Source organism: Dermacentor variabilis, chromosome 8, assembly GCF_050947875.1.
Source record: "Dermacentor variabilis isolate Ectoservices chromosome 8, ASM5094787v1, whole genome shotgun sequence".
NCBI lineage: Eukaryota > Metazoa > Arthropoda > Arachnida > Ixodida > Ixodidae > Dermacentor > Dermacentor variabilis.
The window spans coordinates 58,769,508-58,790,329 of record NC_134575.1 but is presented as its reverse complement, the minus strand read 5'-3'; the positions used below and the strand labels follow the sequence as shown (position 1 = coordinate 58,790,329).

The following is a 20,822-nucleotide window of genomic DNA, read 5'->3' as shown; positions in this document are numbered from 1 at the left end:
AAAACAATTATAATAAATATTCACGTATCAAGTTCATAGCTCTAAATGAGCAATAAAAACAATATGATAATAATAATAATACAAAAACGATATGGCCACTCAGCGGCCATGTTGCCATTTCTATGGTGATATCTACTGCTTTTATCTTGTACACCGCTGAAAACTTTCTCCTTTTTCCTCTACTCATTGCTCACCAGACAAAAAAAAAAGAAAGAAAAAATCGCACACGAGGTGGAGCGGGAGAGCGCACACTGGAAGAGAGGGACAAGAAAAAAAAATGCCAGCAATCGCATTCGGATATGGATCCGGATTTGGCTACGTCTTCGCCAACATGCACTGTGTAGGTTGCCAGAGGACGACCCCCACTCTGCTAAAGGGAGAGAGAGAGAGAGAGACATGTCATAAGGGAACGGCAGGGAGTTTAACGAGGCTGAATTCGGTTGGCCACACAGCACTGGGAAAGAAGGAAAGTGGAATAGAAGATAAGAAGGTAGAGCGACGCTCAAAATTTCCAGAGCTCACACACAATCAAGCGTTCATTGTTAAGTGAATGACATGCGGTTGCAGAAGCTGGTGCATCTCAAAATTTGCGGCAGCGCTTTTGCGACTTTATACAACGCAAGTGCATGAGACCATCGTCCCAGGATCTCTTCTGTGAAAGGCCTGTCATCTAAGTCAGCTAAAGCTGTTTGAAGGGCAATTCTTTCACTTCCGTATGTTGGGCAGTCAACAGGCCTTGCTTTTTCGGAAATATAGTTATCTCCAAAGCAAAACAACAGCGGCAGCCGGGAAGAAGGCTTCATGAGTTCATCACGCGTCGTACGCTGGCGATGCATACACATGGGGAAGGGGGAGGGTCAGGGTATTCGACAACCCCCCTGGATCCGCACATGGGTCTGAAACTTTGTTCTTGACCCCTACATTATGGGTAATCGAGTGCCTATTAGCCAACAACGAGTTTCAGATTAAACGGTTCTCAAAGCGTACGCGGCTTGATATGCACCCGATCCTTAGAGGGTAAAGCAAGAACTATGTTAACTTCAGTGTCTTCGCAGGCATGTGTAAAGCGTCAGTTTACTGACTTCAGCATTGGCTTGTAGCGCCACGTGGTGCGAGTGTGACACTCATAGAAGCGACCTAGGAGCAAGCAAGCAGCACTTTTCTCTTCGGTCGAGCTCCTGGTAACGATGTGTAGTTCTTTATGCTTGCTAAAACACTCCAGCCGAGCGTGTTAGCAAGGTGCGGGCTCTCCCTAGTGAATCGTATTCGACAATTACTTATTTTTTTTGCAGGACAGGCAGAACAGACAGCGGCACAGTACAAGCGCTAACTACTAACTGAAGGTGCAATGCGTCCTTGTGCGTATACTTATACAATTGTGTGAGAGACATGAAAAATGGAAGGAAATAGCATTAAAAACAGACATCTGTCGTACCAATAAGAGTTCTAACCATGTGAGACAGACACCACTTATGAGACCGAGACCGACCAAGCAGCGAATCGCTTTTTATTCCATAAAGGAAAACGCGCCAGCTAAAGTGCGAATAAGCAGAAGATCAGGCTGATGATGGCTATGCACATATGAAAACGACGAAGTATTATAATAGTGCTTACACTAACTATGTGTGCTGTTATCCGACGCCAAATCAGCCGGCCGTACAGTAATGTTTGCGTTTGACAAAATGTAAAGGGTTTGATGGTAGTTACGTATCATCCGAATGCGGCAGTGTGGTGGCGAGGCTGAAAATCGCTCGTCAAAAGCAGTGTTGCTACTGCCCATTAGTGTCCTTCACACGTGCGACCTGTGCGCCCTCAAGCAACTTGTCGACATTTATGTTTTTTGACAGCCGTAGCAACAGAACAGCGCCTCAGCCTGTCCGCATATGCATTGTAGTTTAAGGGATACCGCAACATCGAACATGGGTGACGTAGATGGTAGCATCATTGCTGGTAGCGGCATCTTGTGGTGGTTTTCTTCAACCACAAAGCGGCGGTAACCATAACGTGTTTCATGCTCTTTTCGTGGAAGGAGAAGAAAAGAGCCAGTATATCCTCTTATTTCTCTAGTGCTTTAATAATGAGCAATGCCTTTGACCTTTTCCAAAATTAACATGGAAGGAAGTACGCAAGATAACTATCACGCATATAAAGTCGGATGCTTGCGGAGCTCTACGAAAGCAACTTAAGCGCATTCTTGCCGTTAGGGTTCGTGAGAAGTGGCGCACATTTGGCGTAAACCATTGTGCCAATACAAACGACAAGTACCCGTAAAAAAAGGAGTTTCGGAGACCGCGAGTTTGACAAGAAATTCAGATCGTGACTTCAAGCACGCAGACATACAATGCGATTCGATACATTCAACTGTGTGTCAGAGGGACAGGAAAGCACTGGGATCATCCGAAAAATTGCCACAGCCGCCTCCAGAGACTGGACACTAAGATAACGTTCAGGATACCACCAAAAATTCAGCTCAGCAGTGGCAGTGTTCTACAGAGGCTTAGGCTCGAAGTGGCCTTTGCACAATGCTGCGTGCACTTATTGCGGCCCCTTGAGCTTCCTGGCTGTGAGCTGTGCCATGCGACTGAAATTATAAAGCGTGTGCTATGTGAGTGCACTCAACAGATGGAAGGCCGACTGAAGTTGGTTGATGCGCTTCCCTGTCTTGGCAGCCAACTGTTTTCAGAGTAATCTAGATTGGGCCCATGGCGTGACTCTAAATGTAGCTTTCAGGTAATTTAGGCTTTATTTGTTGGAATTCTTTAAAGCACGGGCCTGGAGTCCTAGCTATGAGTGGACCTGTCCACTGCTATGTGCTTTGCATTTCCCACCTGTCGTCATTGTCATTCTCCCCTATCTTGTTCCTCATTCAGTCCCCCTTCCCCGATCGTTGAGCAGTTGATCATAGGAACGAGCTTCAGGCCCATCTCTTTGTCTTATCATTAAAATTCCCTCTCTCGAGGCTAAGAAAAGCAGTTTTTACGACGATAAACGTGTAGGGCCAGTTATTTTCATTGTCTATACACGAAGATACTGCCTTCAGTATGTAATCGGAGCATTTCAACAAAATTTCCTTCTTTTCCTGTTATCGGTTTATCGTCGCGAGACTGCCTCGGTGTCTGAATTGAATTCTTGGATTTTACGTGCCAAAACCACGGTTTGGTTATGAGGCACGCCGTAGGGTGGTACTCCGGATCAATTGTGGATCTTGAACGTGCCCCCTGTGCCGCAGGACACGGGCGTTCTTGCATTTCGCCCCCATCGAAATGCGGCCGCCGCGGCCGGTATTCGATCCCGCGACCTCGTACTGAGCAGCACAACACCATAGCGGATAAGCCACTGCAGCGGGTCGTGGTCTGAGGAAGATACGCATTCGTAATTTGGTTGCTACCGACGCCTTTACGGTGGCAGCTAACGTGAACGTGTAGACTATCGTTGCAATGATAGTTTGTGCGATGAAATCTCAAGTAACGATGTCACGTTAACGCTACGCTCAATCGTTTGAGTCTGCGCCCACTCTAGTAAGTGTGCCTCATTCACGCTAATGGGAAGCTTTGTCTCCAAGAAAGACAAGAAGCTACAACAAAAGAAGATTGGTTAACCATGTTTGAGCCTGGTCAGCTACCGTAAATTTGGGCAGGAAGGAAGGGTAGATATATATAATTAGAGAAAAGAGAGGTCATTTGCGATGGAGACGGCGACGACGACGACGACGACGACGACGACAGCAACAACGCCAACAGCAACAACAAACAAACAATTGTTATCGTCGTCGTTGCATCACATGTGGACGATCAGTCCGACTCACTTACTCCCGCAATGAGAAATGCGACTCTACAGGCGTTAGAAACTAGAGCAGCATTCTTGAGGTGGGGGATTTTTACTACTGCGATGGCATGCCATCAAGGGAAAACAAGTTGAAAATCGCCACACATGCCAGGCTTCCTAGTTAGTTCCTAGTTAGAGAAGAAGACGAAGTGTCTTTCAGGCAGAACGCCGGCTCTTCCAGCTCTACTTGTTTTGTGAATTTCTTAGTCTTTGCAAGTGAACTGCTATTTCCTCCTTAACTGCGACGGAGATGGAGCCCCACGCGCGTCCGCCGGACTCGGCAGTGCCCGCGGCGGCTGCCTCCAGGAAGCTCAACGGCACCGAGAGCGACACTTACAGTGACGGCACCATGCAGTACTATGTCAGCAGTGAAGATTCTTGTGACGACACCTTCGAGCTGGTGCGGAGTCGTAAAGCAAAGCGAAGATTTCTCAGCGCATCATCGAATTCGAGTGAGTCCACCGTGAGATCTTCGCGGGATACCGAGGAGCTCACCATCCTGTTCTCGCCAGTTCTCGCCACTGAAAACCTGAGACGCCTCAACAGGCAAGCCGTGTCTTCACATCTAGAGGCGCTGGTTCCAAACGGAATCAAAGACATCAGAGTGAACACCTGTAAGAACGTGCTAGCGATTGACGTAGAACACGCGGCTGCGTTGGATTCCTTGCGCAAGGTCACGGAACTTGGCGGGATGAAAGTCCGCCCTTATATTCCGCTGGGCAAACAAGTCCGTACTGGCGTAATTTACGATGTTGACGAGACCATTGTAGACTCCGACCTGTCGATCTTAATCAAGCCAGCTACGGAAAACACCATCATCACAAACGCGTTTCGTCTCGGCACGTCACGGTGTGTGAAGATCATATTTAAGGGCGTATCCCTCCAATCGCATGTAAAAGTGGGCCACTTCCGACACGCAGTTCGCCCCTTTATACCAAAACCGCTGCAGTGCTGGAAGTGCATGAAGCTTGGCCATGTGAGTATTGTGTGCAATAACACTACCGTCTGTTCTCGCTGCACTGGGCCCCACACCACAAACACGTGCGAGGCCAGTGTGCTGAAGTGCACAAACTGCAGCGGCCCTCACGATGCATCTTCGAAGGAATGCCTTTTAATTCGAAAGGAAATGCAAATATTGAAGAAAATGGTTAGAGACCACTCGTCTCACCGAGAAGCAGCAGCATCTATTAAGCGACGACGATCCCGTCGCCGACGTAGATCAAGAGCCTCCAAAGCCTCTGCAGAACGCCACACACGTATATTACAACCCACTCTTCCGCCCAGGCCAAACGCAGTCAGCGCAAAGGACAAAGGTGCATCGAACAGCACGACTTCTGACGCGTGGCCTGCACTCCCGAGGCTACATGCCCCTACTGAGTGAAATGATACTTCTGCAGCAGGGGACATTTCGTCTGTTCCTGATAAACTGGCGGACCAAGATCAACAAATTGTTGTTATGATCAGCTCTCTGGTGAGTGCTATTCGTGTTTTTCTGGACAAGCTACAGACAACGACAGCTCGAAGTGCATTGCAAGTGCTGGATGCCATCAGTCCGGTTCTGGCGAGTCTTCAGAACTCCAGTGCTTGAGAACTTCTACAGCAGAGCCATGGCTCATCTACAACAACGATCGTTCCGGGATAATGTGAGAAGTGCCTCCATATTCCAATGGAATGCGAGAGGCCTGAGGTCCCGTATTTCGGATTTTAGACAGTTCGTATTAGAAAACCATTTTCCTATACTGGTCATCTGTGAACCGAACTTATCAGCCTCCATAAGACTATCGGGATATGAATCTTTTGTTTCAAACACGTGTGTCCATAGTAGTAAGGTTCTGGTTTACATTCGCAAGGACCTTACGTATTTTTCCCAACACGTAGCGCCACACGACGGTAACCAATACGTCTGTGTTACTCTGAAAAAGAAGAAGCTGTCTTTTACTCTTATTGGCGTCTACCTTTCCCCAACAAGTCAGTTTGATAGAAAAAGACTGGAAGACATTACGGCTGCTACTCCCGGTCCTTGAATAATAACAGGGGACTTCAACGCTCACCACCGTATATGGGGAAGCTCCAGGATAAATTCGAGGGGCAGGTCACTAATATCCTTTGCATCAGGCCACAACCTGTATCTTCTACATGACGGAAGCCCGACATTTCTGCGAGGAACTACGTACAGCAGCTGCCTTGACTTGACTTTGGTGTCATGTTGCCTGACTTCGAGCGTGCACTGGTTCACTGATATTGAAACCCGTGGAAGTGATCATATTCCGACCTATGTGAGAATCGATGGACTAGATGCCGCATTACCGTTTGTCTCTCGCCAAATCGACTGGTCACTCTTTCAAGATCGCGTAGAAGACACATGCAAGACACATATTGCACGCAGATTAGAAGACATAATTGCAGACGCTATGCAAGATTGTACACGCTGCTTCACACATCCATCAAAGCGTACAGAGAATGACATTGAATTGGAAAGGCTTCGTGCACTACGTCGCCGAGCTGAAAGGAGGTACTGGCGCACGAAGTCAATTCTTGACCTCAGAGAAGCTCGGCGCATGCAAAAGAAGATCAAACGCCGAATGGATAAGCTAGCGGATCAAAGATGGAAATGTTTTTGCGACTCACTAGACCCCCGCAAGCCATTGTCCCGTGTGTGGCGTACCTTACGGGGTCTTTGTTCAAGTCCCCAGCAACGACACCCATTCAACGCTCTTGCTCTCTATCAAAACTGCCGTGAGATAGACGTCGCAGAGGAATTTTGTGCGAACGTCGCCGGCGGCACAGTTTTAGTCCCTGACATGGCTCTAGGCAACATCCCCGGCCCACGAGATGCAAGTATGGACGCTCCATTCTCTATGGAAGAGTTAGAAGCTGCTATGGCGCTATGCAGGTGTTCGTCTTCACCAGGGCCCGATGGCATAACATATGCTGCTTTGCGCCACCTAGACAGAGAAGCACGAAGAGAACACCTCAGCCTTCTTAATAGTTCATGGCAAGATGGTGTCGTCCCACAGGAATGGAAACGCAGCCGCCTGGTACCACTTCTAAAAGCAGGAAAGTCACCACTCGAACTGGCATCCTATCGGCCTATAGCTCTTGCCAGCGGCGTCGGGAAGCTCATGGAACGTATGACCCTCACGCGTCTCGAATGGTACCTTGACACCACAAAATTTACCCTGACTCTATGGCGGGATTTCGACGTGGTCGTTCATCGATTGACAGTGTCATCGATCTAGTATCATCTGTGGAACAACAAAAATCTCGGAAGCGATTATCAGTAGCACTCTTTCTTGACGTGAAAGGCGCTTACGACAACGTTTCCCATCAAACCATTCTAGACGCACTTTTGACAATTGAACTAGGAGGGCGAGTGTATTCATGGGTCAGTAACTACTTGACACAAAGGTCCTTGTTCGTACGTACGGAAGATGGTCCGACTACCGACCACTACACATGCTGAGGCGTTCCCCAAGGCGGTGTTCTAAGCCCTATCCTTTTCAACCTCGCGTTTCTTGGGCTAGCCGAATCCCTACCGGAAACAGTGAGTGTTTCAATCTACGCCGACGACATCTGCATCTGGACATCAGCGGTCGCTCGCCTGCAGGTTCGCGCATGGCTACAGAAAGCAGCAACACAGGCATCCGACTACCTTCACACACAAGGCCTTACCATCTCAACAGAAAAATGTGCGTTATTCGCTTTTACGCGAAAAGCGATGATTACTTATCCAGTATGCATCAATGGTCAGCCTATCTCCTACAAGAGAAATCATCGGTTTTTGGGCGTCATTGTAGACCGGGACCTCACTTGGAGCCCTCATGTTGCCCACTTAAAGAAGAAGCTTACATCTATTGTTCACGTTTTCAAGTTCATCGCCGGCAAAACATGGGGATCGTCAGTGGGCTCCATGCTACAGTTATATCGAGCACTGTTCATCGGATTCCTACGCTATAGCTCCCCCGTGCTTGCTAAAACATGCAAGTCAAATCTTCGAGAACTTCAGAGCGTGCAGGCGCAGGCACTACATGTTTGCCTAGGCCTTCCGCGCAGCGCCTCAACACCTGGAACTATTATAATCGCTCAAGACCATCCGATCACAACTTACATTAGCACCGAAACGCTTAGAGCCCATGTTCGTCATGTTTCACGGATGCAGTCAAGCCCTCTTGCCTACCTGCCCGAACGACGACCACAGGCGTCCTTCTCCAACGAGGTCAGCATCCATCGTGCCTCCCTACCATCAGGCTTCACACACTCAGCACGTTAAACCTCAGCTTTGTCGTGTTTAAAAAAATCTCAAGAACGTCTTACGGTTCCAGGGATAAGAAAGAATACCGACCTACCTACCTTGACCTTGAAGCAAGCAGCTCTGAATTGTTTGCACACTTTCTACTTTGACCGAGTCAACATATATACGGATGGCTCTTCCACTCAGACCAGCTCCACCACCGCAGTGGTTATACCATCACGATCACTAAGCATCCGATACAAAATTTCTCACTTGACAACATCGATCGGTTCGGAGCCTGTCGCCCTCCGAGGTGCCATTGATTATATTAACAACCAACCGGCTAATCGGTGGGCAATATTCTGCTATTCGAAGGCGGCCTTACAATGTCTTCTGTAATCTCTTCGTCGCGCGCCCTGTGGACAACTCATGCCGGAGACACGAGAAATGCACCATCATATGATCGCGAAAGGACACGACGTCGTGTTTCAGTGGCTGCCTAGCCACTGCGGTATCTCCGGCAACGACCTCACTGACGAAGCTGCTAGGAAAGCACACAAAGGAGCAACGCTTGCTTCCGTACCTTTATCGTGGACTGACGAAGCCCAAGACTTAAGCAAGCTAGCGCACCGCGTGTCATTGGAGAAGTGGCACACACCTGAATTCACCCAACATCGATTGCATTCCATCGACCCATCTACGAAACTGCGGCTGTTACCAGGGCTTCCGCGTAAAGAGGAAAGAATGTTGTACCGCTTACGCTTGGGCGTGGCATTCACCAGTGCATATACATTTTTGATAGGAATGGCTGATAGCGCTGAGTGCAATGCTTGCGGTGTCGATGAAACTATAGAACATCTACTTGAAAATCTTTTGCCCATCTTTTGAAAATGAAAGACATGACCTCTGCACAGCTCTCAATCATTAGAAATCGGTTCACCTTGAACAAGATCTTGTGACCATGGCCTCGCATATCGCAGCTACAAAAGGCCGAAAAAGCGCTACTGCAATATTTGAAAGCTACCAGATTTAGTCAGCGTGTGTGATCCGGACTGAGTGACCGAACGATATCCCCAGTGAACTTTCTCCTCTTCCTTTAATCTTTCCGTCCAATTTTTTCCTTTCAACAGCGTAGGGTGGCCAACCGGGCTCAGTCCTGGTTAACCTCCCTACCTTTCATTTATCATTTCCTCTTTCTCTCTGTCTCGGCTCTTTCAGAGGTGAAGGGTAGGTATACTGCATCCTTGTGGTAGGAGCTTGCTTGTAATTATTTGGTCGTCACCTACTGTATGTAGATGCCTTGTGTTGTTTCACAGCGTAATTATTGTGATGGTGGTGACGACAAAGACGCCGTTGTCGTGAGCGTCATCATCATCGTCGTAATCTTGAGTTCATGAATTACAGCAGTGAAACAACACATGCCACCTACAGTCGGTGTTGTGTGCACCATGGGGTACTGATGCAATCGGTTCTATTGGCAGAGGGCGACGCTTCCAAGCTATCGACATGTTGGTCCATTGAGTTTCTTTCCTGCTCGCAGGTGCTGAAAACATTTGTTCAGTTATTGTAGCGCGTTTGCCATAATGTAACGTCATCTTCGGGTTCGTCGTTATTGCGCTTCCTTTGACGACGATCTTTCATACGCCTTTCTCCATTTCACCTACTGCCGTACAGTCATTCGCCCATCTGTGCATTCTTCCTTGTAAGCGTTCATGCATTAGTTAGTCACGTTGTGACCGGTGCGTCAGTACGTCTACCGACCAACCGACCAACCGACCGACCGACCGGCCGACCCACTGACCAACCTACCGGCCAACCAATGGACGAACAGATTGGCCGACCAATTAACTGTCCTATCAATTAACAAAACAACTAGTTAGCAGAGATTTGGAACAACTGGCATAGACAACGAAACCAGTCCTTCACTGTTGCTATGGCCGTTTTCTTATTACCGTTTTTTTTTCTTGTCGAAGTGATCCATTTGCGACCGTCAAGGTGAACAAATCTCGCCCACATGGCGGTGGCACTATTCTGGTCGTCTCGGAATTCAAGGATCACTTTTTCGCACAATCGGAGAGCAGGTCCGTCCGGCAGCTACGATAGCGGACGCACCGGAATTGTTTTCATTCGTTCATTGCTTCCCCCCTTAGCGTGCACGTCTTATCGGCGTCACCGCAAAGCTGACGGTGCCACGTTCTCGACTTAACACGTTCGCGCAATCCACAACTACACTGCGGACTAACCGGGCGACCTCGGTCGACGGGCCTTTCATTTGGCCGTGTGTACAGCCGGCGGCGGTGACTTCGGCGACTTCGTGAGTCAATCGGGTGGAAGCTGAAAAAAAAAATACGAAAGCGTCAAGGGGAAGGATAACTTGACGGGAACCGGAGCGTTTCCCGTCTGCGGTCGACAACGCCCTCCAGGAAGTTCTCGCTTGATTATTTCGGTTAATCGGTGCGCGCTGGCTTCTTTCTTCTTCTTTCTTCTTCTTTCACATTTCTTAGTGCTCCGATGATCGACGGAATTCCAACAACGCCGCCTTGCAACGGTGTCGCAACTGAGCTCGCGTTGCGATAGGATCTGGAGGCGAATTCACCAAAGATTTTCTTTCGTAAGTGCTCTCTGCCGTTGGCCAGCCGATTTCGCTAGTAATGTGTCCAACATCGAGATTGGCTAAAAGCTTTTTCTTATGAAGAATCGTAGCGTAAAAGCGGGATTACGGGCTCTGAAACAACCGTAAACTAAGCGTATAAGAAACAAAGGGGCTGACTGCACAAAGCTCTTCAGCCTATGTTCACGAAAAGCTCTTACGATAGTTTTGTTCGCGAGAGCCAATCCTACAGTCAATCCTGATGCGGGACATAATATTCGAGAAAGCGGCCAGCCGATGACGAATAGCACTTACGAATGCAATTCGGCCCATTGTTCGTAAGTGTTCTTTGTCGCCTGCAAGCAGCATTCTCTAATAATAGACAAGCACTAGGATAGGATATAATTTGCTGTTTCCAACGATTCTGTCCTAAGAGTTCTTCCTGAACCAGGGCAAAATGGCCTGTATTGAGAAAAACGCTCTTACAAACAGTTCCAGCGTAAGTACGGTTTAGTGAATTCCCGCCCTGGGCCAGTATTTGTTAAAGGGTGCGCACACAAGGGTTAGTTATATAAACAAGCGGTGGTCATTCATAAAAGCGATCACATTATTGTTAGCGTAGGTAGCCGTGTAGTGAGAAACAGCTCGAGAATAAAAAAAGAAAAGCTCGGTGAATTTCGCCCAATATGACCGAAACATCGCTTCGACTGGCCAGTGCCACAAGTGATACGAGAAACGACAAGTGGTACGAGTGGTACCTCTTGTGGCGCAACAAGTGGTACGACAAGTGGTACGAGAAAACCCGTTGGGCAGGGCTTGGGATTATTGATGACAACCGGGGATTCTTCCAGCGTTCACCCTGACCACGATGACCCAGGCCTCCTCTGCGTTGTAGTGTATCGATTAGTCGTCATTGGAGTACGGTAGCCTCAGCAACAAATAGCAACAATAACAATAATAATATTTTAGACTGTAATAGATGTAGTAACGATTCAGTAGCTCAAGCGCCATCCACTTTCAACGGGGGTCCCATTTCAAACCTCCGCCAACGCCACCACCAACAGCAACAACAAAAGTCATCATCATCATCATCATCATCATCATCATCATCATCATCATCATCATCATCATCATCATCATCATCATCATCATCATCAACAACAACAACAACAACAACAACAACAACAACAACAACAAGAATCACGGCAATCCCTGAGTGTTGTCCGAATTGGGGCGCCTACTAAACCAGTCACTTAATAAGCGCGGTTTGACAAAAAAACTTGCATGCCACGCATTTTCATGCTGCGTACACTAGATTGAATCTGCCTAACGTCTTCGGCAACAAAAACGACATAGCCGCACCCAGCGAATCCGTTGGGTAAATGGGCGCAATGCTACGTTGTGCATGGTGCGGAGTAAATAAAAATGTTGGTAGCTGACGCGAAATTATTTTTCTGGCTTCTTCATTGAGGCCCGAAAGCACCGTTCAATGTGTGACCGCGGCTGTACACGAGGTCGCGGGTTCGATCTCGACCGCGGCGGCCGCATTTTGATGGGGGGCGACGCGCATAAACTTACGTGTGCTCAGATTTAGAGTTACCAATGTTAGAGATTGGGCTAGGGGCTATTCTATTGTCGAACTTCATAGCACGAATTTGGGTGGACGTTAAAGGGATGCTAGGCGGTCCATACTATTCCGAAGTACCCCGCTGCTGCATGCCCCATAATGAGATCGTGGTTTTGGCACGTGTAACACCAGAATTGAAAAAAAAAATGCCTGACGTCAGAGTGAAAAAACCTTTGACGTAGGTGCATGTTAATCTACATAGGGATGGTGATATGAACTATTCTTCCTAACAGAATAAAAAGAAATGCTGCAAGTTGTTTCATATAATTTTTTTTTGAAATCACTAAGATAGTGAGCTTACTTCGGTAATGCAATCACACAAGTTGCGACATCTTCAAAATTATTTACGTTCTTCTTCTCTTTTTTAATGCAAACGCGCGATTGAGCGGCTTTGAGGTGTTCGTTCATGTTGTTTGATTTTTCAATCTTGCGACTACACGTCCTTTTCAAAACGAGACCCCTTGCCACTTGCAATGAACGTAGGTAATAACATTTTTTGCCAATTGAATCAGGAGGGACATAAAAAAGTTCACATGGATTTGAAGGGAATACGTATGGGGAACTAGCTGCTACTTGTGCAATCATATTTTTCCCACCAAAGCATCGTGAAGAAAAATGTTTGTGCGACCATTGCAATGTCGCGCGCGTGAAGTACCTCTCAAGTGCCTCGAGATGACTTCACAATCCCGGATGCAGCGTCAGCATACCAACCTGGCACATACTTTTCATATATACGTATTTAGTTAAGTGAGAACTCTTTGATCAATGTTATCGATACATTCTGGTTAGAAGGCTTTTACCAGAAATTACGCGCACAAGAAGGGTCGGTCAGTTTTCAGATGAGATCAGGTCAAACATTCTTTGCTGTGATAACAAAGGACGTAATACGAGTGAGAACGTTTTACAAAATGAAGTTCCAGAAGCGAATACATTGGACAGGATTCTTATAAACGATTTGTACAGCAAAACAAATTCTTGTAGGAGTAGCAGTACGATATATCACTGAACAGCCGCCCACTTTGCCCATTTACGTGAAGATGCTTCAAGCTTATGCATCGAAATGGGGTGCTAGAACAAACAACGGGTTTCTTGTGTTAGCAAAATATTTCCTCAGTAATGAAAACTGGTTTGAAGTTTAATTGCATCAGAGGACCTAGGGAAGTTATGTAATACTCGCACTTTGTATTAATTTGTTGGGCTGAGAAAGCAACAATATTGCATTAGTGCCCAGGCAGTCTGGCATTTTTTAAACACTCGTGCATAAAGAGACCACTAATTACGCACAGCACGAATGTTGATGCCACTCTGTGAGCATGAAACTATAAAAAAAGAAATAAAAAAATTAGGCTCTATTTTTTTTGTCCCACCAATAATCAACCTCTGTTCCTGAAGAACACGTAAACGGGTTTTTGAAAAACTTTTCTAGCAACCTGAACTCATGCAGTGCTCATATATTGTGTCGCCTTGAACGATGGTTACGAATTGTTTGTTGGAAGTCGTACATTCAAATTGTTGAGAAATAATCACATAAAATGAAACTTGTTTCAGCACCACGGCTATGTTAGGGGGGCGCAAGGCGAGCCTCTGCAATAACTGGACTATGGATGTGCGCCATTTACAGAAACTGGCATCGTGTACAACACACACACAAGAAGAAAAGGGAAACGCCAAAAAATGATACAGGAACAGGAACACAATGAAAAATTAAGCCTAAGGGCGGCATGACGATATGACAAGTGCCACCAGAAGCTTTGCACGTGTGAAACGGTTCGAACCGGAAGAAGGATTGGCCTAAGCAAAGGTTGAAGGGCAAGCGTCCGCCAAAACAAGGGTCAGGGCGTGAGCTTTACATATCGGTCACGCGGCAGAAGCTCTGCAAAGTTGAGCGCAAGAGGACGAAGGTTACACGAGAAGTGAATTGCGAAGAATAATGAGTTGACCTTAAGGGGACGGAAATAGGAATAATATTTCGAATAAGCATCCATGGAATACTTAGACCAGTTTTCCTTCCGGCTATGTGAGTATGCACCTATCCCGCCAAAAAAATATGGCGCTGGTCACTAGATAGCGCTGTCAGAAATGTGGGCCTTCGCCTGTATGAGCCGTTGTTCAATAAAACTTCCTCGATGCTAACTTGGGTCCCTTTGCATATGTCGTTGGGTACGTGAAGACTTCATAGTGGCGCCGCGAGATGACGCAGCGTCACCCCAAAATAAGCGCGACATAGGAGCCCAGCTGCAGTCACGCCTCGCGCATGACGCACTTCCGCTACTAGCACACACGGACACTCAGCGTAGATTAATTCCGCCCGATGAAAAAAAAAAATGAGGCCGTTTTAGTTACATATACTTCTGCACTAGCAATGCAGCCTCTAGTAATGTCAGAGGAGAATTGATGAGACATGAAAGACGATAAAAGAAGAAAACAAAGTGGCATGAGTGATGCCGCCGCCAGGGAAACGCCCGCACCAGCTCGCACTTACGTCATAAATACCGATAGCATTTGCTATAGTTGAGTCAAGTGCTTACTTGCAAGGAATGGCTCTCTTTGCTAATAGAAGCGAAGATTCGACCCGACAAATTACGTTGATTGTGTACGCGACAAAAGGGCCCTACGAAAATGTTCGTGAGTTACTGGAGGTGCCTAACGCATGTATTTTGGAGATCAAACAGGCGATACAGTGTAGCGGGGGAAGACGAAGTTGTGAGCAGTGTAATGAATGTCTCGTTCGTCAGGAGATGGCACCACAAGCTATAAAAGCCTGCTGCTGTCGCGGAAATTATATACAGAACAAAAGGAATCTCTGAAGTCAGCTGATAATATTTTTTTTTTATGAACGACTCCTCTGTGCCAATGGTAGTGCGCATCGCCCTTATAATTTCCTGAGGCCATTTGTCGGTTATAGCGCGCATAGCTTGCAATCCTTTCCAAAATTAAATTCGAACCAATTACGTATATTATATTCGTTGCGAGTGTGAAGTCAGATGCATATAGAACTGTGTGGAAGTGGTTTAATCGAGTTCGACCTTTCGGCTGCTGAAAAAGACTAGTGCGGAAACGCACTAATTTAATTTGGAGTGTTGTTTGGTCCCAGACAATAAAACGCACTTTAAAGGTGCGTTTCAGACACCACAAGAGGACAGGAAAAGGCAGAATGCATCATCAACACGGCAACCAACCACACGATGTTCTATACCGGCGTCACACGTACACTTTTGATTGCGATCGAGGTCGATCCGAATCGGACTTCTTGATCGCGATTAACAATGGTCGCTTCTACTCGGCCCAACGATCCGGATCGAGTTATTACCGTCTGCTGATCGTCGGCAACTCTGAGAACTGCATAATGCCTTGGCTACAAATTCAGATTTGCAAAATATAGTTAAACTTGGATGATATTTCAATTTTACACTTTACGATTGCTGATAAAAATAATTTTAAAGGGTTTCTTTCTTGAGCTTCTTTCACTTTTTGTCTTTAGCGTTTTCAAAATACTGCGCCAGAGGGCGCAGACGTCAGCCAGCGATCGTCATCAAGAGGCCTGATGGCGATTCACGGATTGCGATTGCGCCGATGCGGATCCCGCGAGATCTCGATCGCAAATGAGCGCGTAGAAACACTATCCGGACCAAGTTCGATCCGGATAGGCCCCAATCGAGATCAGAAGTGTACTTGTAACGCCGGTATTATATTTATCTGCGTCTTTAAGTAAATAAATGCGGTCTTTAAGATTAAAAAAAGGGCAGGAAAGGACATGAGCAGATGATTACTTTGTCGTACACGCGATGTTGCTTTTAGCATCTAACCGTAATATATGAACGACACATCGGCGCTTCAGGAATGTAACGTGAAACGACTTGAGAGGCGACTACTTCCTTGACCTCTTCTCGGGTTTCAGGATGTCAAGTCAATCGAAGCAGTCTCAACACCTCAACTGCCTCAACATAGCCACCTACGGGCTTCCATGAAATAGCCTGTTCTCTTAAACTTGTGTTTGAAAACTCGCTTGTTTCGAGAAGCTTCCCTGGGCGATGGGCTTTTACTGCGGCTAAGAATGGATGCAGCAGTGAATGCTGATTAGGATCCACTTATTCGAACGAAAGAAACACATGAAAACAGCCGATCAGTTTGTGCGCAGATAGTCGATCATGCGTCACAGGAAACGCACTGGACGACTTTCGGAGGACGTAATAAAAAAAATAAAGAAAGCAAATGTCATTAAAAGTCGTCAATAGAGCCTGAAGCTGCCAGCGGGCATCGTTGCAGAGGCGTGGAATGGCGCACCGCGCGTACAAAACGCCATGGACGAAAGAACAAAAACCTAAAATCCGAGGCGAAACTAAACGAAAAAAAAAGCAAGAAGCCAAGGAAGGGGAAAGGACCCAACCGAATGAAGGCAAGGAGAAAACAGGCTTTGATAAAGAAGGCAGTCGGACCAGACTTGCACGACGCAGGAGCAGGTAGGTTACCTGGTTTCTGGTCCGCTGGTTGGGCCCCTCGCCGGTTCACGTGACCCGTCGGCGCAGAAGAGAAAGAAAACGTTCGCGAGAGGAGGACGCTTGAGGAGCGAGTGAGTGACGAAGCGGTTCTTGCCATAGAGCCTCTAGGGCTCCGTGCTCCACCGGCTCTGAGGAGGGCAAGGGGGAGCTGTAAGGAGAAGGTCCAAGGAAGGGGGGGGGCAGCGGCAACGGGCAAGACGACGAAGGACCCGTTACGCGCAAAGCAGGTAACGGTGCTCGACCAGGTCGGATCGGTTGGTCGCTGCATACTGCTCCGTCCTGTCTCTCATCCGCGAGAGCTCGGTTCGCCCTCCGTACAAGGCAGGAGGAGACCGGAACTACGTCCAAGCACGGAGTGGCGCGTGAGGTGGCGCGAAGACATCAAATTTCTACCCTACATTGTAGGCTGGAATAGCAGACGGCGCGTCCCTGCTTTCGAGAGCAGAAGGCAAATCCGAAACAAGAAGGCCGGTCTTCGTATACGTTCTTCAGCGCCGCTCCTGCGAGAGTGCGCTCTCCGCGTTTCCTTTTGAGTGGTCGTCTGGAAGTGAGCGCCCGGGCTTTGCCGTCCGCTACCGGTCAGGTGGATAACAGTTGCTCGCCCAACTCCCCGCGAAGGGGGCCCAGAGGACAGCGTCTTACTTGTGGCTGTGGCCTGATTGAAACGGAGGTCCTAGATAACTTATCTGGGGCTGATTTCGAATTGTTGTTCGTGCATCGTGAAAAGGACACCAGCGCCTGCATCAAGCCTGTGTAACCCGTCGTCTGTCACGGTGTGTGTTATACTGTGAAAGCTCCTACCAGTCGGGTTATCGGCCGCGTCATATCAGGACTACCTGTTCACCACTGGATTCGGAAAGCATAGCGCACAGTTCTGTTTCATCATGGTAAGTCCTTGCCTTTCAATTATTTTGCCCGCTTGCTGACGTCATTCGCTGTGACACTTCGGTCAGCGTCGCCATGTGAAGTCTCCGCTCACCATGGCGACGTACTGACGAACTGCGCTTGACGACCTGGAATGATCGCGAATTTGAGAGCAAAGGTTACGTACAATGAGATTAAGAAACAAAATTGCACATGGACTAGTACTGCAGTGATGGAAACTGCAGTTTCCAGTCAGCGCTCGGCGTGGATGTTTCAGTATTATTCTTGCGGCCGCATGGAGATTACCTGCTAGTAGTCTTTTTCAGACGCCGCAAATGTAATCTAGCTTTATTCCTCTGTGTGGAACCAACATGAAGCGCGTGCTCTGGTATTGCTCTAAATCGACGTATCCTGTTTAAAGGATTGCTGTATGCATTTCCAACGTTATATATACGCAATTGCCATGGTCGGTTCATCTGTCGGGGCAAGTTTATTTGGAGGGAGGGCAGGGCGAAGCCTCTCAGACTACTGCCTGAATTTGATAATAAAGACGCTGTGCCTTCGTTAGATTAATTCAGGATATAGGGGATGGCTTCGTCATCCTCTATTGCTTATGGCTTCACGCTGTTTGCTGAGAACACGTGGAATTTAATTTATTAAAATGGAAAAAGGAAGCTAATAAGAAGGTAACGGAGGATCACACGCAATATTTACTACCTCAAAGTGATTCGCGTGGCGTTTCAGAGCGAGGTGCATTAGCAACTCACGGTAGCAACACGTTGAAGCGTCAAAAACGACATCGAAGCAAAGAACTCCTTATAGTTTCTGAATGCCACCAATACTTCTTTCCCGTTCAATGCATTGTAAGTTTTAATGAAGTAGTTGTACCTTAAGACGCAGGTCTCCTTCGTCTCCCTAACCTTCTATGCAAAACGCACCCGGGAACAGACAATCCACGGGCTTCTTGAGTAAGGATTTAGGCCACACAACTTGATGGCTCCGGACCGGCAACGGATTAGCTAGTATTTGCGTCAGTAAAAACTCCCTTGTTTTGCAAAAAAAGAAGATGTATCTTTTTTTCCCTCATACAGCGCCTTCAGCAATTCATATTAAACTGCATGAGCTTGCCCCGCCCATCCTAATAGCCTATTTTAAAGCACGCTCTCAGCATCGACTATAGCCGATAAGCGTATTGCCAAACGGTTTGGCTCAGCTGTTCTCCAGATGATCCCTGTCTTACGATGGGTTGTCTTAGATGAGTTGTCTTACGTATAAAGAAAGAGAAAAAAAATGTCATAAAATATAAAGCAGCAGTTGGAAAGAAGTGACCTATAAGACGTCAGTAGTTCGTGCACAGACTTCACCAAACTTCTCTTTTTGTAAGAGAGAGAGAGAGAGGGAAACGAAGAGGAAGAGATAGGGAGGTTAACCAAGGGCGTGCCCGGCTGGCTACCCTTCACTGGGGGAATGGAAAACGGAACAATAGATAAGGAGCGGAAAGAAAAGTAATAGTCATTCACAGTCAGTCGCAGAGGAATCTCCACTGTCACTAGCGTTCATGTAATCCAGTGTCCTTCAAGAAACGCAGAAGTGCTTTTGTGGCCTTTTGCATGCAAGAACGCATAGGCAATGGTCCAAGGATCTTTTGTTCTGAGAGCGCTCTATTATTTAGCAGCTTGAGTTTCGCTTGTAAAGTACGTCGCTGAATGTCAAAGGATGGGCAATGAGACAGGATGTGCTCCATAGTCTCATTGCACCCGCACGGTGCACTGCTGGCCATTTCCATCAGGAAAAAAGCTACCTTTTTGTAATGGTTTACGCGCACCGTTAGTCAGCAGGAACCGGTGGGCACCGCTCCTTACGATGCAAGCGTTTTATAGCGTCGAGTGACTTCGCAGTTGCTGCCAGAGTTCATTATGACAACTAAAATTGAAGGCGGCGTATCCCGGTACTAGGGATATCCGTAACCGGAGAAAACCAGTACAAAAGTTATGCAAGAGCATTAAGCGAACGCAACCAGGAATCAAATCAGTAGAGCGGCTCGAGACCACGGAAGAAGAAGAAAAAAAAAATAAGGGCACCGCACACGAGAAATAAATCTAGCGCAAGAAATTTGTGCGCTCGAAGCAGCGATCGCAAAACGATTTGCGTTCTACGTGCGTCCGTCACGCTGTTGGTCACCGCGCACCATAGCTCTTCTCATTTTATATTTATTGGCTATTTATTCTTTCAAACGTCCCTTTCGCTCTATTCAGGGGGATTTCCAGTGGCGAGGTTGCCGGCGTGAAGCGAAACGCCGCGATCCCGTTCGGTGGTGGAGCCGGTCTACGTATCGGTCTATTTTTTGACACGCAGTTCAAGCGGCGTCAGTTTATTTCTTTGTAGCTTTTCGAGAAATGATTTTCCACTAAAATAGAAAATAATGAGAGAGAGAGAGAGAGAGAGAGAGAGAGAGAGAGAGAGAGAGAGAGACAGAGAGAGAGAGAGCAGCTGCCCCATCGTTCGTAGAGCTACAGCAGCTTGATCGCTTATCTTTTTTCCCACTCGAATGCACGTTGAAAAAATACTGCCGCCGACATCTGGAGCTGCCCAGTGTGGTCCCAGATTGGATGGCACGAAGCACAGCTTTTTTTTTTTTCGCAAGGCGTTGTCAAGTGGAATACTGTAGTTAGATGAGGGAGAGGTTCGTTAAATCGCCAGGAAAGTGCATAAAGGGCGCGTGGAACTTATTATTCTGCATAATCACTCGTAGTATGTATGCTGGACTGCAGTATCCGGGCACTTTTAAGCACTTTCTTTATACTGTGGCTTTAGTGGTTGGACTTAACCACTGCATATCGCAAGTATATCCGCCGCAAACACTATAGGGGCAAAGCACTTTGGGCAATTCACAGAGACTTCGGGTGCTGCGTCCGAGGCCCGGGTTGTGGAAGGGATTAGAGCCAGTCCGGGTCCAGGTCTCAGGAGAGAGGCTTACGGGAGCGAATCGCTAGCATAAAAGCGCAAGGCGCGGTGATTTGAATAACACACACACACACACACACACACACACACACACACACACACACACACACACACACACACACACACACACACACACACACACACACACACACACACACACACACACACACACACACACACACACACACACACACACACACACACACACACACACACACACAC

The 20,822-nt window shown here is 47.4% G+C and overlaps 1 protein-coding gene across 1 annotated transcript in view; it reads left to right on the top strand.

Annotated features, from left to right (window-relative positions):
- The first annotated feature begins 16,949 nt into the window (after positions 1–16,949).
- The window catches only part of Cht7 (chitinase 7), a 200,205-nt gene continuing 196,332 nt past the window's right edge, over positions 16,950–20,822 (top strand). The window contains exon 1 of the mRNA XM_075702155.1: positions 16,950–17,659. Within this exon, the coding sequence (XP_075558270.1) occupies positions 17,657–17,659 (3 nt within the window). The 5' untranslated portion in view covers positions 16,950–17,656. The remainder of the gene's footprint in view (positions 17,660–20,822) is intronic.